The sequence below is a fragment of the Ovis aries genome, chromosome 21 (genome assembly GCF_016772045.2).
Source record: "Ovis aries strain OAR_USU_Benz2616 breed Rambouillet chromosome 21, ARS-UI_Ramb_v3.0, whole genome shotgun sequence".
NCBI lineage: Eukaryota > Metazoa > Chordata > Mammalia > Artiodactyla > Bovidae > Ovis > Ovis aries.
The window spans coordinates 15,369,442-15,386,437 of record NC_056074.1 but is presented as its reverse complement, the minus strand read 5'-3'; the positions used below and the strand labels follow the sequence as shown (position 1 = coordinate 15,386,437).

Below are 16,996 nucleotides of genomic sequence, written 5' to 3'. Positions count from 1 at the left end.
CTTGCTTGTCTTCTTATTGAGTTGTAATAGTTCTTTACATATGCCAGAAATTAGTTCTCTGTCAGATATATGCTTCGAGCATTTTCTAGGATTTGTCGACTTGCTTTTTGTTGTTGTTTCACTTTTTTGTCTGCACTGCACAGCGCGCAGGATCTTAGTTCCCTGACCAGGCATCATACCCTGTCCATTGTAATGCAAGGCAGATTCGTAACCATGGACCACCAGGAAAGTTCACCATTTTATTCTCCCAATGGGATCTTTTAAAGAGCAAAAGTTTTAATTTTGATAAAGACTATCAGTTTTTTCTGATTCCTGATTTTTAAATCCCATATAAAAAATCTTTTCTTACCCCAAGATCACAGAGATATTTTCTTCTGTTAAGTTTCAAAGTATTAAACTTTACATTCAGGTCTCTGATACTTTTTAGCTTTTGAGTAGTATGATAGAAAGTAAAGGTTTTTTAAAATTCCTATATAGGTATCTATTTGTTGAAAAAACTTTCATTTCCCTATTGGCACCTTAGTTTAAAAAAAAAAAATATATATATATATACACACACACACACACACACATACACACACACATATATTCATTCTAACCCCTCCAGATTCACTAATCTGTTCCAGTGATTTATGTTTACCCTTTCATTAATACAACTATCATGATTAACCTTAGTTTGACAGAAGGTCTTAAAATCAGGTAGTATAAGTCCTCTAACTTTGTGCTGTTTTTTTTTTTTTTTTAAAAATCACTTTGGTTATTCACACTTTCACATACATTTTAGAACTAGTTTATCAATTTCTGTGAGAAAGCTTGCTAGGATTTTTATTTGGATTGCACTGAATCTATAGGTTAATTTGGGAAGAATCACCATTTTAATAATATTAACTCTTCCAATTCATAACTATAGTATATTATTACCTCCATATTCAGGTCTTTAATTTCCCTCAGCAATGTTAGTGGTTTCAGTGAAGAGGTCTTGCCTGTCTTTTGTTAAATTTATTCCTAAGCAGTCTACTTCTTCGGGCATCATTATATAGATTTTTTAAGTTCATTTTTTTGTTGTTGTTGCTAGTAAGTAAAAGTTATTTTTGTATAGTGATCTTTTCTCCTGTGAATTTGCTAAATTAACTTATTAATTCTAGTACTTATTTTCTATATTCTTTAGGATTTTTAATATAAACAACCATGTTACCGGCAAACAGAAACTATTACATCTTCCTTTCTGGTATTTGTGCCTTTTATATATTTTTTGTTCCCTTATTGAACTCACTAGGATCTCTAGTACAACTGTGAATAGAAGTAGCAAGAGCAGGTATTGTCTTCTTGTCCCCAGTATTAGGGGAATATATTTAGTATTTTTCCATGTAGGCTGTTCTTAGAAGTCTTAGTTTGAGATAGTTCTCATCTATTTACAGTTTGCTAAGAAATATTTTTTATAAAGATGTATTATGTTTTGTCAAATCTTTCTTAGCATCTACTGAGGTGTATACATGCAATGAAATATTTACTTAGCCTTAAAAAGGAAGAAAATCCTGACACTTGCTACTATATAGATGAATTTTGAGGGCTTTATGCTAAGTGAAATAATTCAGTCACAAAAAACACTGTAATTCCACTGAGGGAAGCCTAATTCATACAGATAAAAAGTAGAATGGAGGTTGTTAGGGGCTGGGGGAAGGTGAAATGAGGTATTAAGGGTACAGAGTTTAAATTTTGAGAGATGAAAAGAGTTCCAAAGATTGGTTGCAGGAGTGTGAAAGTACTTAACACTACTGAACTGTACACTTCAAAACGGTTAAGATAGGACGTTTCCTATTATGCATATTTTAACACAATTTTTTGTTAAAGGAGAAAACAATCAGAGGAAGAAAGATACAATTATATGCAGGAGAATAAGAATAAAAAGAACAGTTGATCTCTCATCAAAAATAACGAAAGTCCAGAAGACCATAGCATGGCATCCTTTAGAATGCTGAAATAAAGCCATTTTTATACTCAGCAAAAGTCTCTCTCAAAAATAAAGGTGATACTGTATGGCACAGGGAACTATATTCAATATTTTGTGATAAACCATAAGAGAAATATGAAAAAGTATGTGTATCATATTTGTGTATAACTGAACCACTGCTGTACAGCAGAAATAACTCAACACTGTAAATCAATTGTATACTTCAATAAAATAAATCAAATTAAAGGTGAAATAAAGGTATTTTCAGATAAGTGAAAGCTGGGAAAATTGGTCACCAGGGGACTCACATGGCCATAAATGGTAAAGGAAGCTCTTCATGGGAGTTTCCCGGCAGTCCAGTGTAAGGACTTGGCACTTTCACTGCCATGGGCCTAGGTTCAATCCCTGGTCAGGGACGATCCCCACAGACCATGCAGCATGGCCAAAATGAAATAAAATAAAGTTTTTTTAAAAAAAAAAAGGAACTTCAGGTTGAAGAGAAATAAAACCATGTAAAAACCCCACTAGATAATGTTTAATATTTGTTTTCAACATACATATTTTAAAGAATTTAGAAGGGAAAAAAACAATACTTTATAATTTTGAAAATATTTACTATTTCTGCTTGTCTTTCTTCATTCCTGCTCATAGTTTTCTTCTGGTAATACCTTGCTTCAGCCTTATTATTTCTTTAAATTAAATCTCCTAGAAATTCTCTTACTTCTTTTTCATCTAAGAATGTCTTACTTTGTTTTCATTCCTGAAGGAATACTTTTGCAGAATTGAGACCTCTGGATTGATAAGAGTTTCTTTCCCTTTTCATTAATTTCAAGTGCGTTTTCTTTTCTCATATGGAATATTGTTATAATATGGGCTTTTAAATCTGTGTGTAGAAGCTCCAACATTTGTAATAATGAGGTTGGTCTCTGTGCTCGCCCTTGAGAATTAGTTATAGTTTGCTCATCTTCTGTATGCCCAGAAATTTTGGATTATATTCTGAATGCTGTGTAGACTGTGTTCTTTTATCATCCTCTGGAAAATACTGATGTGTTTGTTTTTGCAGGCAATCAACATGGTTAGGTTTAGCCTCTTAAGTTCTGTTTCTCCTTTTGTGTGTGGTAGTAAAAAATCTCAGTTTAGTTCACAAAGCTCTTGTTATGCTGGTTTGAGTCTATCTCACACACGGGTTCCCTGGTGGGTCAGACAGTGGAGAGCCTGCCTGCAGTGTGGGAGACCTGGGTTCGATGCCTTGGGTTGGGAAAGATCTCCTGGAGAAGGAAATGGCAATCCACTCGAGTATTCTTGCCTGGAGAATTCCACAGAGCCTACAATCCATGGGGTCGCAAAGAGTTGGACACGACTGAGCACCGCTCGCACTGCTCCACGCCCACCCCCCCATCAAGATGAGCCTGAGACTTGAGTGGTTTTATATCCAGAATCAGGAAATCCCTTCTCTAGCTCTCTCCACTCTGGGATACTCCACTCTTCCCCAGCCCCCGAAGGGCTCCTTTTCTGGAGATTTCTGTTAGAGTTTCAGCAGCCTGCCCCACTGTGCTGCTTTGGGAGGGGGCCCATACTCAGGACAAATCCACCAGAGACAGAAAATTCACTCTGTGCAGTTGCATCTTCAGAGTTTGCTCTGCTACATAAGCTGCTTCCTTTCATTTACAGAGTCTTTGGGTAATCATATTTTGCCTGGAGTTTTTAGTTGTAATTAGTGGGAGGGATAATCTGTGGTGGCTTCTGCCACCATAGAGAAACTGAAACTTATACGTTCTTTTTCAAAGTTTCTTTTGCCTAAATTTCACCATCTCTTTACTCATTATCCATTTTCCCTCCCTGCCACAGATTAAAGCAATCAACACAACTATTTTAAAGTCTCTGTATGCTAACTCCAAAAACCGAGCTTATTTTGTTTCTATGACCTGAGTTCTCTTGACCACAGGTCAACTTTACAGTGTCCTCAAGTGTCCAGCAATTTCTCACTATCTACTGAACACTTGGGATGATATGTTATGGGAATTTCATTCAAAAGAAAAGTCATATAAATTGAATCTTGTTCAGTGTGGGTCCCTTTTTTAAAAACAAATTTGTCCTGCTCTTTGATTGCTCTTCAGTGCCTTTAGTTTTTTAAAATGTTTTGTCTGGAGTTTGTAATTGTTATAGTATGTTTGCTATCATGCACACTACTCTACTACCGCCAGAAACTATATATCCCTCTAAAGATAGGTCCGTCTAGTCAAGGCTATGGTCTTTCCAGTGGTCATGTATGGATGTGAGAATTGGACTTTGAAGAAGGCTGAGCACCGAAGAATTGATGCTTTTGAACTGTGGTGTTGGAGAAGACTCTTGAGAGTCCCTCGGACTGCAAGGAGATCCAACCAGTCCATTCTTAAGGAGATCAGCCCTGGGTGTTCTTTGGAAGGAATGATGCTAAAGCTGAAACTCCAGTACTTTGGCCACCTCATGAGAAGAGTTGACTCATTGGAAAAGACTCTGATGCTGGGAGCGATTGGGGGCAGGAGGAGAAGGGGACAACAGAGGATGAGATGGCTGGATGGCATCACTGACTCGATGGACGTGAGTCTGAGTGAACTCCAGGAGTTGGTGATGGACAGGGAGGCCTGGTGTGCTGCGATTCATGGGGTCGCAAAGAGTCGGACACGACTGAGCAACTAAACTGAAATGACTGAAAGAAAGCTTCCTTTCCACCCTCCATTCCTGCTTGGAATCCTACAAACACTGTTTGAGTTTACTATTTTTAAAACTCTCCCTGAGATCCTACTCATCAACCTCTTGCTCCCTCACCCACACAAATCAAAACAAAGACACAGAGAAAAGCACGACTTGGTCAAGGCCCCACAATCAAGTTGCTTCCCCAGATGTAGATAAGCTCTGTCTCATTCATTAACATCCACAGGCTACGGAGATAACATATTTCCATAACACAGATTTGTTCAAATATTTATCATGCAACGGTATGTGCTCTGAGTCCTGTCCCAAAGGATAGTAACGTATTAATATAAAAATGGAAGGGTGATTTGCAGTCTGCACTAGGATCATTTACAGTTTTGCAGAAAACCAGGGTCTCAGGACCCACCGCAGGGCCACTGAATCAGAAGCAGCATTTCAACAAGATGCCTGGGTATTTCACGTGCACGTTCCTGTTTGAGAGACACTAATACAAAGTGCTCTGTCTTTCGCTGAAACTATGAGGGTGCAGCCTCTCATTCTTTACTCCCCTGTGACCCTATGTGTAGCTGAAGGGGTGGGGGCCTGGGAGAACATCTGGCAATATGTCCTGAGGACCTCCTGCCTCACGGGTACCTCAGAAATGTTCTGCCATTTTATGTTCATTAATTATGCTCGCGAGTTAATTATTCTCACTCTGCAGAGAAGGAAACTGAAGGCCAAGGAGGCTAAATAAATGGCCCCCAAGGTCACAAAGAAGTGGCCAGACCTGAATCTGAAACCATACCTGACTGAACTGCAGAGCCTGTAAAACACTTTGCATTCTACCCGGTCTGTGGTTCAGAAGAATTAGGTACTAACTAGTTCAGGGATCCTGGTTGATTCATTCTACCTGTGTGGAACTCAGGCCCTCATGCGTACACTGATGGAGGTCACCTGAACTCGCGGAAGTTCACCAATGAATCATGCTGCTTGAGGAAAACGAATTTTTTGAGGCAGATTTCAAACTGCGTATTGGCAGTGTGTGAAGATGACTCAGAAGACCAGAATCACAGAACAGCACAGCGCAGAGAAAAGAGTACATGACCAGGAAGGAGAAGCCTGGGTTCTGGTCCGACCTCTGTCGTTCAGAAGTCGAGAGTCTCGGTTTCCTCACCCGAGAAACAGGGAGAAATGATCGATCCTAGTGACCTCAGTGTATCTGACTGGTTTAAGTCTGATCATGCATGAAAATATCCTGTAATGTCATTTATCAATAAACCAGCTCTCTAACTGCCTTAATTCTCCTAACACAAATTAGTTATTTCTAAATTAATTAATACAGGAACGTGATTTGCAACCTGCTGGCCATGGTAGAATTGGGAACCAGTTCCGGCAAAGTCCATAAGCCCTGTGCTTTTGTTTATCCTAATAATGAGATAAAAGGTAATAAAAGTATGCACAGGCTCTATGCCTGAGAGAGTTTTCGCTGTCAGAAAAACGAAAACTTACTCTAGAGCGGGGCGTTCTTGCTACGACTTTCTGTGATGATGAAAATGTTTTGTATTTGCATGACCCTGTATGGTGGCCAGTGGCACGTGTGGCCACTGAGCACGTGAAATACGGCTGGTGCAACTGAATAAGTTAATTTTCACTGCAATTTAATTGAAATAATTTTCTTTTAAATTTATGCTGTTACAGACATCTTTGGGATCTATTTTCTTTCATCATTACCACAGTCACAACTGTTATTTATTTCACTGTGTCAGGTCTTAGCAGCATCATGTGGGACTTCTGCTGTGGCTCACGGACTCTCTAGGTGTGGCACGCAGACTTAGTTGCTCCACGGCTGCTGGGCTCTTAGTTCCCCGACCAGGGATCAAACGTGTCCCCTGCTCTGGCAGGCAGATCGGTATTCACTGGACCACCAGGGAAGCTCCCGAGTTTTATTTAATTTTAATTGACTCAAATTTAGATAGCCACATGTGGAGAGTGGCTGCCACATGGAACACCACAGTGGCAGCAAAAGTGAGATACGGATTTACTCAACAATGTTATTTTATAGCTATACTGTTAGGGTCAACAAATGCACTGACTTTGATTCTGAAACTCTAGCTTCTTAACGCCTTTTTTTCCAAATTAAACAAAATTTGTAAAGCAAGATTTTTGATAATAAAAGGATTCTTTGGAATCCACGTATCGTTATATAGCAACGTAGATGATACCCATAAAATGTGAAGGTTACCTAAACTAGAGCAGTGGTGTTTTTGTTTTATAATTATGTATCTGGTGACCTGGAAAGATGCAATGATAGTTTACTCCCGCGTCTTCAAAATTAAAAAGCCGAGGCTGGAAAGGACTGGGCCCGCGAGCGGCGCTCGGGCAGCCTACCGTGTGCTCTCCGCCCTCCGGCTGATGCACTGGTGCAGGTACAGGTACTCCTGGGGCGCGCTGGCCGACAGGGCGGGCTGCACGTGGTTGGACAGCGCGGGCTCGAAGGTGAACAGGGTCGGCTGGCTGGAGTGCGACGGGGCCGAGGCTTTCCGTTCTCGGAGAAGGTGCTGGCTGGAGCTGCTGAGCTCCGCCGGAGAGGAGCGCGGCGCGTGCGGGGCCGAGGAGATGTTCCGCAGGGAGTCTGTGGAGACAGCCAGGGCTGTGTGAGGGGAAGCGGAAGGGAAGGCGGCCCTCTCCCGGACCAGGGGGCGCAGCGCCCTCAGCACCTGCCCGCCCGCTGCCCTCCCTACTGCCCCCTGCTGGCTCAGGCCCCGGGGTCGCCCGGAGGCCACTGTCGCCGGTCACCCCCTGCCCGCTCCGGGAGGCGAGGCCAGCCTCGGGCAAGGGAACGCCACTGCCTCCCCTCTCTCTGCGGGCTCCTGGGGCATCGCCTCCCTCTCAGCTACGCTGGCTTTACTAAATGAAGCTCGGCTTCCCGAAGACTTAGGCGCCGAGGGGCCTGGGCCGTGTCGCCGCACTGCCTGATAAAAGTGCGCGGAACGGAGCCGCCCGTCCCTCCAGACCGTCCGGGCCCCTCCGGCCTGCCCTTCCCCGTCCTCTCGGGACGATGCTGCCCGGCTCCCGTACTCGCCACTCTCTGTCTATGGGGTTTTTTTTTTTCTTCTTCTTCTTAACTCTTATCTTTAACTCTCCCTGTTGTGTTAGAAAGGAAGCGAGGTATTAAAGACAGATAATAGTTTAGAGAGCTACACCCCAAGCCAAGGGCATTATTCATTTGGCTGGCTCTCTAGGCTTAGTCCAAATGCCTGAGCACAACATACAAGGCCTTCCACAGTCTGGCCTATTTCCTGCTTTCCTCCTCCCATACCCCAGGCATATGGAAGCTTCATCAGTCGGTGGACACACCAGCCCCTTTTATGATTCTTTGTTTTGGTTTGTGCTGTTTCTTCCGCCTGGATTTTACTTCTTTAGCATTCACAGGCAAGCTTTTAAGACCCTACACAGATATCATATTCTCCCTGAAACCTTCCTGGACTCCATTGTTCTGGGTGCGAACAGCACCTGGCCCTCACTTCATTATATCCACTGTCAGCCTTGCCTGGCCCATGGTGTCTAAGAGCAGTGACTGCTGATGTTACCTCTTCAGTGCCAACATTTACCTAATAAAGCCCAGGTACACAGAACAAGTTCTGAGTCTGTCTTTGTAGAATATGCAAAAAAAAAAAAAAAAAGCATTCGGCATGCAGTAATTCCACCAGCAAAACTTTTTGTTCAAAAGGAAGGTTAAAGATGTCATTTCTGGCAGTGTGATGGCCAGTGGGGCTGATGTTTTAGTGGTGATGACGGGGGCTTTCCAGGGCTCGTGACCACTTCAGAGGGGACTTAGTTCTCTTTCTACCCCGTTATCTGACCTGTTTTAGCACCCTTCTCACGGATCCCCAGCTCTACAGCATTAGTGACTCTCTAGCCTTTTCTGATGCTGGACAGGTCAACTACTGCCAGCGTATAGCAGGAAACGCCACGGGCCTCTGGGGAAAAACTGTTCCATCGACAGCTCTGTCGACCTCCAAAGTGAATGCCCGTTACAGGTCTTGTGAACTGGATGTCTGTTAACAGAATCGATGGCTTCGTTACTCCATTAGATGTGTGAGATGAGCTCTCTGATGGCAGAGGAGAGGGTTGACACCTGGGGGAGGGGAAGGCCCAGTGCCAGGGGAGACCCAGGGGAGGTGCCAGGGCAGCCTCTCGGGGGCACCCCACGCTGTCCGTGGTCTCTGGACCCCCCTCCCCTGACCAGCCCATCCAGGGGGCTTTCCTCAGCGCTCTGCCCACACCCTCCTGTGACCTCACTCTCCCTCCAGAGACTCTCTGGGGCATCCTGTCCGCCCTCACAGCTTCAGCTATGTGACAACAATTCACAGATCTTAATCTCTGGCTTGGTTCTGTCTCCTGAGCTCTCTGTCCTATAACTGCTCCCCGTCTCTTCCTCCCCGCCAGTCCCCCAATCTGCCGGGCACCTCCATTCAGCTGTCCCACAAGCAAGTCAAGCTCAACCATCTCAATGGAACTCCTCCTGGATTCTGTATCTCAGTGAAGCACATCAACACTGCCATCCGGTCAGTTCTCCGAGACAGAAACCCAGGCATTATCTATCACCCTTCCCTGTTTCTCAATGACCACCTCATGCCATTATGCCTCTGCCCTGCTTAAAATGCAACAGATCCCTGCAATCCTCAGGATGACTTACAAAGATCTCTCTTTTAAAAACCACTTCCTGTTTATTTCTTCAACTGTGCTTCTCACTTGAACTTTCTTGTGTTTCAAACAGAATTTCAGGTGAATACCAACCTCTTTTGCATCACTCCATACATTAGGCTATGAACTCAGTGACCGCAGAGATACTGTCCCTTTTGTAACAATTTTATTCCTAGAATGAAGCCCCGTCTATGACACAGCTCCACAATCATGTATTGACTGAATGTCTGAAGTACATAGCATAATAAGTCAAACCCCCTCAGTACCATCCGTGACTCCTCATTACCTTCAGAATAAAGGCCAGGTTCCTCAAACTGACAAGAATAGCCATTTTGTGACAAACAACTTATCCTGCCTTGTCACCCAATTCCTTTTTCATGTCCCCTGTGTTGAATGCTTGTGGGTCAAGCGTTCAAAGGAAGACGGACCCAGCCTCAGTGCCTCCAGCTCAGGCTGGGGATTCAAAGGCAACCCAGTCTGTTTAGTCACAGAGGAGGAGAAATCATTTCACCCCAGTCTCAGTTTCCTTATTTACAAATCTCCAGAGTGTGGTTGTAAGGATGAAATGCAGAAAGGGTCAGAGAAATGCTGCAAGTTGTGGTACTCAAAACGTGTTCCGTCGCCTGTTATCCCTGGTGCCTAGAACAGTCCCAGAACATAGTGGGTATTCATTACATATGTGTTGAATGAATAAAATAATTTTCTCTGGCACAAAAATCCATACATGCTTGTTTCTTGTGGTCAAAATCAAAGAGGTTTTCGAGATCTGGTAATAAGATGGAGTAGGGGTTAGGATGAGTTGGGCCCAGAGACACTTGGAATTTCACTCTTCTGACGTAAAGCCACGTCTATGAAACCAGTTAGCTCCATAATGGTCTTCATCGCCAGGAAAGTTCTTTCAAAGCTGTTTTGGCATGAAACCTTGCCAAAAATCCTACCTCAGCTTGCAACTTTAAAAGACTTCTATCTGAACTCATGTGATTACTCCTTCGTGTCTTTATGGGTTGAACAGTGTCCCCTCCAAAACTCATGGAACCTCAGAATGTGACCTTATTTGAAAATAGGGTCTTTGCAGATATAATGAATTAAAATGAAGTTACATGGGATTAGTGTGGGCCTTACTCCAGTGACTGGAGTCCTTATAAGAAAACAGAGACAGAGCCACACAGGGAGCATAACGGGATGTTCCCACACGATGGGATGACAGAGGTAGAGGCTGGATAAAAAAAATGTGGGATATTCACACAAGGGAATATTATTCAGTCATATAAATGAATGAAATACTAATAACATGCCACAATATGGACAAATCCCCAAACACTGTGCTAAGTGAAAGAGACCACGGATCACGTGACTTTGTTTATGTGAAATGTCTAGAGCAGGAAAATTCAGTCAGCAAGCAAACTAGTGGTTGCCTGGGAAGGAGGTGGGTTGGTAAGCAGGAATGGATAGTAACTGCTAATGAGAATGGTGTTTCTTTTTGAGGCTGATGAAAATTTTCTAAAATGAGACTGTGGTGATGGTTGCACAACCCTGGGAAATACTAAAACCACTGAACTGTACATTTAAATGGGTGACTTTTATGGTATGAGAAATTGTTGCTTAGAAGCTAAGCATGTTCGACTCTTTTGTGACCCATGGACTATAGCCCACCAGGCTCCTCTGTCCATGGAATTTCCTAGGCAAGGAAACTGGTAGGGTAGCCATCCTCTTCTCCAGGGGATCTTCCTGACTCAGGGATCAAACCTTCATCTCTTGCACTGGCAGGCAGACTCTTTACCACCGAGCCACTAAAAAGCCCAATATGGGAAATATATCTCAGTAAATTTCTAAACACACACACAGTCGACAGCTCCTCAAAAAGTTAAACACAGAATCACCACATGACCCAGCAATTCCACTTGTAGGTATATCCTAGGAGTAAAGGAAACATACGTCCACAGAAAAACCCGTAAACAAATTTTCACAGCAGCTTTACTCATTATAGCCAAAGTGGAGACAACCCAAATGCCTATAAGCTGATGGATATACATAGAGAATGTGGCATATCATATAATGGAATATTATTCAGCAGTAGAAAGAATAAAGTACAAATACATGTTACAAAATGTATAAACTTTGAAAGCATTGTGCTAAGTGAAAGGAAGCTAGATTCCACTTATATGAAATGTTAGAATTGGTAAATATTCAGAGACAGAAAATAGATTAGTAGTTGCTTAAGGCTGGGGGGATGATGGGAATAGGATGTGACTTCTAATGGGGACAAAATTTCTTTTGGGGGTCATAAAAATGTTCCTAAATTCGATTGTGAGGATGGTTGCACAATCCTGTGAATATACTAAAAACACTGACGTGTATACTTTGAGTGATATATAGTATGTGAATTAAACACACACACAGGCAGAAGCCCTTTGCAAAGTGTGCAGTGTAAAATATATGCAAGAGATTAACAGTCATCCCGTTAAACTCATGTGACCTTTAGTTTTTATTTCCTCTCTGAAAACTGAACACTCAGTAAATACCAAGCCCTTGCTAAACTCCCTTGAGAAAAAGACATTCCCTGCTTCCTACCTTCAGTTCCCTATACCTCCCTCCTACCCCACTGTAGAGGGTTCACCCCATAATCCTAGCAAGGCAGTGGGCAGCTCAGGTAAACAAAAAGCTAGCACTTATGGTTTGGGGTGAAAAGCCTCAAGTGGGTTGGAATGCCACCTCACAGTGTGTGGGCCTCATGCACGGGACAGGAGTCAGGAGACCAGGGACCCGGTTCCAACTCTGCCTTTATGAGATCGTGGGCAGGTCTCTGAGCTCTGAATGCTTACCTGTGAGGTCGGGGGGATAAACCCTGGGCTGCCTACCTATCTCACTGGGCTGCTGTAAAGGGAAAATGACATAAGCTCGTGAAAACAAGTCTAAGCACTCATATAAAATGTTCGTTTAAAATTTGTTTTTATGGCCCTGGGTACCTCCTGAGCAAAGGAAAGAATGCTAAAAATAAAGGAAAACATTAGACAATATGTGGCTGGGCTGTTTTTGGTGTGTGCCTATCAGGCGGTTGTAATGATGTGTCTTGGGTCATTAGGAAGGTCAGTTACACAGCAAGAAGAAAATGGGCATTTCCAGACTTCTGGCCTGAGCTTCGATCTCCAAGTCTAGACGAAAGATAATGTCAGAAAACGCCTGAGTCAATTTGTTTTCTTTTCAACAGGGTTTTATTTTTTCCTCGTCTTCCTGGCTTCTTTTTAGGGCCCTACAAAATCACTCCCCTTCCTTTCCACAATCACTCATGGGAAGCCTGCCCAGCATAAAAACACTCCTCCCACCTTCTTGCAAAATTCTAGAACAGGAAAGCTCTGAAGGATTTCAGCAGAGGAGCCCAGCCCAGCCCAGCCCAGCCATCCACTGGCTAGTGATAACAGTAGCAGGAAAGGGGCGGTTGGCGAGAGTTTCTGGAAAAGATGACTGGCCAAGTCATGACTGCTTCCCTTATCTCAATGACCTTTTAATCTTCATCCCCCCTCCCAAACCCTCACCCCAAGCCTTGGTGGGTCTCAGAACCCACAAAATGGCAGACCAAAGCTTATGCTGGAGCCCAGGCTGGACTCAAACCTGGCTCTGGCCTTGGACGGGTTACATAAATCTCTCAGAACCTCATTTGTTCAACAGGGAGAACACACAGTTTGCAGGGCTGCTGCAAGGACTGGAGATCATTTATACAAAGTATTTAGCAGAGCACCCCACTATTCTTACTGCTCCTATTCCTAGGGGACACATGGAACTGACTGAGACCTTGACATTGGCCAAGGTATGGAATCGCTTTCCAAGTCACAATTATACCTTGTATAGATTTATACATAAAAGTAATAAGAACAAAAACGTCTATATTGACTATAATAATTTCAGCTGCCATTTAGCAAGCACCTGCCATACGTCTCTAGTCCACTCTGTGAAGCAGATATTATTTCCTCCATTGTTTTTTGTTTGTTTTGTTTTATGGGGGGGATGGAGAAATTGAAGCGCAGAGACATTAATAATGAGTTCTGAGTCACAGACCTAGAAAGCGGCAGAGCCTAGATCTAAATGAGATCGCTTTGTCTTCAAAATCAATTCTTTTCAACCATGGAGAGACAATTCCTACACAATCCTTCTGTGGTGAATGGTGTTAGCTTTACGGGAGGCAGAGTCAAACAACAGAATGAGGGTCGAGGCCCAGCTCTGTCTCCAGCTGGCAGACTGACCTTCGGAACGCCATTTCACCTTTCTGAGCCCTGTTTTCTCTATTTATAAAAGCAAGGACTTGGATTAGATGAGGGATTCACATCAAAGTAATCTTTGGGAAACTTAAGAGAGCTGCTCCATGTAAGATCTAATGAGTTATATTTACACAGAGATTTAGATTCAGAACCAGTGGCTTGGTTTTTAATAATCTCTGGTTTTTAATTCTGGGGCAGGGGCAGAAGCATTAGGGTTGACTGAAAAATCAAGGGCAAAGCAAGCTCTGAAAGCCAAATGAAAGAACAAATTCTTCCCCAAATCTTTCCTGGTATCATCAAACTTCCAAATTGGAAACCATCCACATTCTTCCTGGCCCTCCTTATCATCTGTTCATGGCCAATTCAAAAGGAAAGGGCGAGCAACAGAAAGAGGCTAAAGTGGGTCAGAAACGTGGGAGTCCACATTCTCAGACGACTTTGCCGCAGGGCCTTGGACAACATTTTTAATTTCTCTGCACCTCCTCTCCCACGCTGTCAAATGCCAAAGAGAACGGAACACTTTACAGGGTCCTTTGAAGGATTCAATAACATAAAATATGAGTGAATAGTAACTATTAAATACTAAGTAAATGGTTGTTGGTTGATACTTGTTACATTATGTCAATTGTTCCTAGAAGTAGAAAAGTGGTAAGATTCTGAGTGTTCTTACTGGGGAGAAGATGAGTAAGGAAAGAATTTTGCAAACAATGGTGTAGGATTTTATAGGATGAGTGATCCCTGGAGAAAGCTAAATGAAAAGCAAGAATCAGGTGGTGAGTTCTAAAAACAAAAGCCTTGGAGTTCTCCAGTGGTCTAGTAGCTAAGACTCTGTGCTCCCAATGCATGGGGCCTGGGTTCAATCTCTAGTCAGGAAACTAGATCCCAAGAGCCACAAATAACAGGCTGCATGCCACAACTGAGGGTTTGTTTGGCACAAGGAAAGATCCTGTATGCTGCAATCAAGACCTGGTGCAGCCAAATTAATAAGTAAATATTAAAAAAAAAAAAAAGGAAATAAAAACATCCTGTTGACAGGATGGCTGATGGCAAAATTGGATCAATAGATCCAGGTCATTTTAACTCACAATCACAAGCCTGAACTTATTTAGGAAGGAATAATCCTCAAAATCCTCTTGTAGACATCATCATTAAGAGAAGTTATTCTTACATTTACAGTCAAGCACAATAACTCCCATAACATGGCAACTGGAAGGGATCCTGGTGTCCAGTCATTCATTTATCATCACTGCCCTCCTCTCTCACCCTCATATCTCTCATTTACAACTGGAGAAGCCATAGTCCAGAAAGGTGAGGCTACTTGTCCAAGGACATACAAGGGGTCAGATGTAAACTCTGAAATTAAAACTTAGCTCCTGTAGCCCAGGGGTCCTTCTGCAGTACCAGTAGAAAGATGTATCCTTGTGAACGAAGATATATTCTCTATCATGGGGGGAGGGGGGCAGGGCAGAATCAAGTCAGGAGATCTGATGACCAAGACTCTAGATAGCGGGATTACTGTTTTGTCATGAGTTTATATTACTCATATTTGCATGGAAAGCAAACATTTGCTGGATCAAACTACTGAAGACTAGTGTAAATAATTCCCCAAGTTCAAAAATATACGGCTCCTAATGTTTATAGAGACTATAAAGCGGAGGAAGAGAAAAGAGGATGCAGAGACAGGCAGAAACAGGGGACCCTGTGAGACCTTTCAGGGGCCAGACTTCCCCATCGCCGCCCCCTCCACCACTTCTGAGGAAGGATCTGGGAAAGAACACCATCCCAGAGATCCAAGAGCCAAGTCTGAGTGCCCTGACCTTGATGGATATGATCTCTCGGTCTCCTTTCGCAGAAATCGACCCTGTGCAGGGCCCGAGGCGAAGGCACTGAGTGGCTGCAGCTCACGGGCATGTCAGCCCGTCTCTGGCCACACATCCTTGTGTAAGGGGCATCTCATGTCAGAGACGGGAACCTAAGGCCCACAGCAAACGGCATGCTTTCTGGAAGGTCTCTGGTGAGAGCCAATCGTGCCTTCCTCTAAATCTTCGGCAGTGTTTCATTCTGCATTTCATGCTGGGAATTCACAATCTCTTGTCCAAAACTAGGCTGAGAGCTGTTAGAACTCAGGACCTAGACTGTTTTCTCCGACAGTGTTCAGCACAAAGCTGTGTGCCTACTCAACGTCCAGATCAGAACAAAGGGCTCAATAAACACATCACGGCAGCAAGTTTTGTCAGAAACTATCCTTTTTGGGTCAGAAGAAGGAATGAAGAGCTCCAGAATCCACAGGTCAGCTGCTGTTCGGGGTGAAGGAACTGTGATCACTTAGCGAGGCTGTCTGAGCTGTGCTTGCTTCTGGGTTGGGACTATATTTAGGCATGCATGCACTGTCCTGTCCACATCAGACAGATCAGGTTATGAGCTGCCTTCTCATCTTACCTGCCACGTGGACAGCACATCTCAGTTGTGACAGACCTTACTTGGTTGACTACTGACTGTGTTCCCCCCTCATCCCCAAATCTCTCATTTACAACTGGAGACACTGTGGTTCCTCCACAGAGTCAATCCATAAATGGAATGAAACACTCTGTTGTTTACTTAGGGTCATGAGGACTGATTGTGGGAACTCTGCTAAGAGCTGCAGGCCTGTCAAAAAGAGTGGCCCTGGTCCTTGCTCTAGGAGTTTATACTACAGTTGGGAAGAACAAGTTTATGCTCAGGGCAGCACTTCTCCCTTCCCCCAAGGAACTTTGGGAACCCATTAGCATTCCCATGAGAATCAATCCATCTAGTGGGCGCCATAAGCTCACACGTCAATGATGCATTTGACCTTTGCGACCTTTCCATTGAAATACTGAAACCGTATCGCTGTATTTTTAAACTAGCCAACTCCACAAGAGGCAAGTTTCCCCTTTCTCTGGCAGTGGCTCTCACAAAGAGACAACTGGCCACCAGCATGAACCATGAGTGTCAGACGTTAATAATGGGAGTTTATCAAGAATCATTAGCAGTGGCAACAATCACAAGAACAATTCCTGGAACTGCTCAAGTCTGGATGGGGAGGCTGGGATTCTAAGAGCTCCAGCTTGCCGAGGGAATTCTCAGATCCACAGCACTACTTGACCCAGAACTGTGTCTTCAGGAGAGGCAGCGTGGTTCGGGGAAAGGAACGTGGGTTCTGAAACTGGAATCTCAGCTGTGAACCTAGGAACGGCATCTGAATCTGTGTCCTAACGGGTAGAATTGGTACTGACAGCTCCCTATAGGTTTGGCCCAGGGACTCCAGAGGTGCCCCAGTGCCTGTGGGTCAGTGCTCCACAAAGGAGGCCTCTCCCTCCACACTCCATTAGGGGGTCACCTGCTGTATGAACTGCGTGTGCAGACCTTCAGGGTTTGGTTATAGAGGCAGGAC

At 43.7% G+C, this 16,996-nt stretch overlaps 1 protein-coding gene across 7 annotated transcripts in view; it reads right to left on the bottom strand.

Moving 5' to 3' along the window:
- The window catches only part of GAB2 (GRB2 associated binding protein 2), a 178,049-nt gene that overhangs the window by 18,097 nt on the left and 142,956 nt on the right, over positions 1-16,996 (bottom strand). For all 7 annotated transcript variants that reach the window (XM_027959276.2, XM_060403951.1, XM_060403952.1 and 4 more), the window contains one exon: positions 7,013-7,256. In XM_027959276.2, the coding sequence (XP_027815077.1) occupies positions 7,013-7,256 (244 nt within the window). The remainder of the gene's footprint in view (positions 1-7,012; positions 7,257-16,996) is intronic.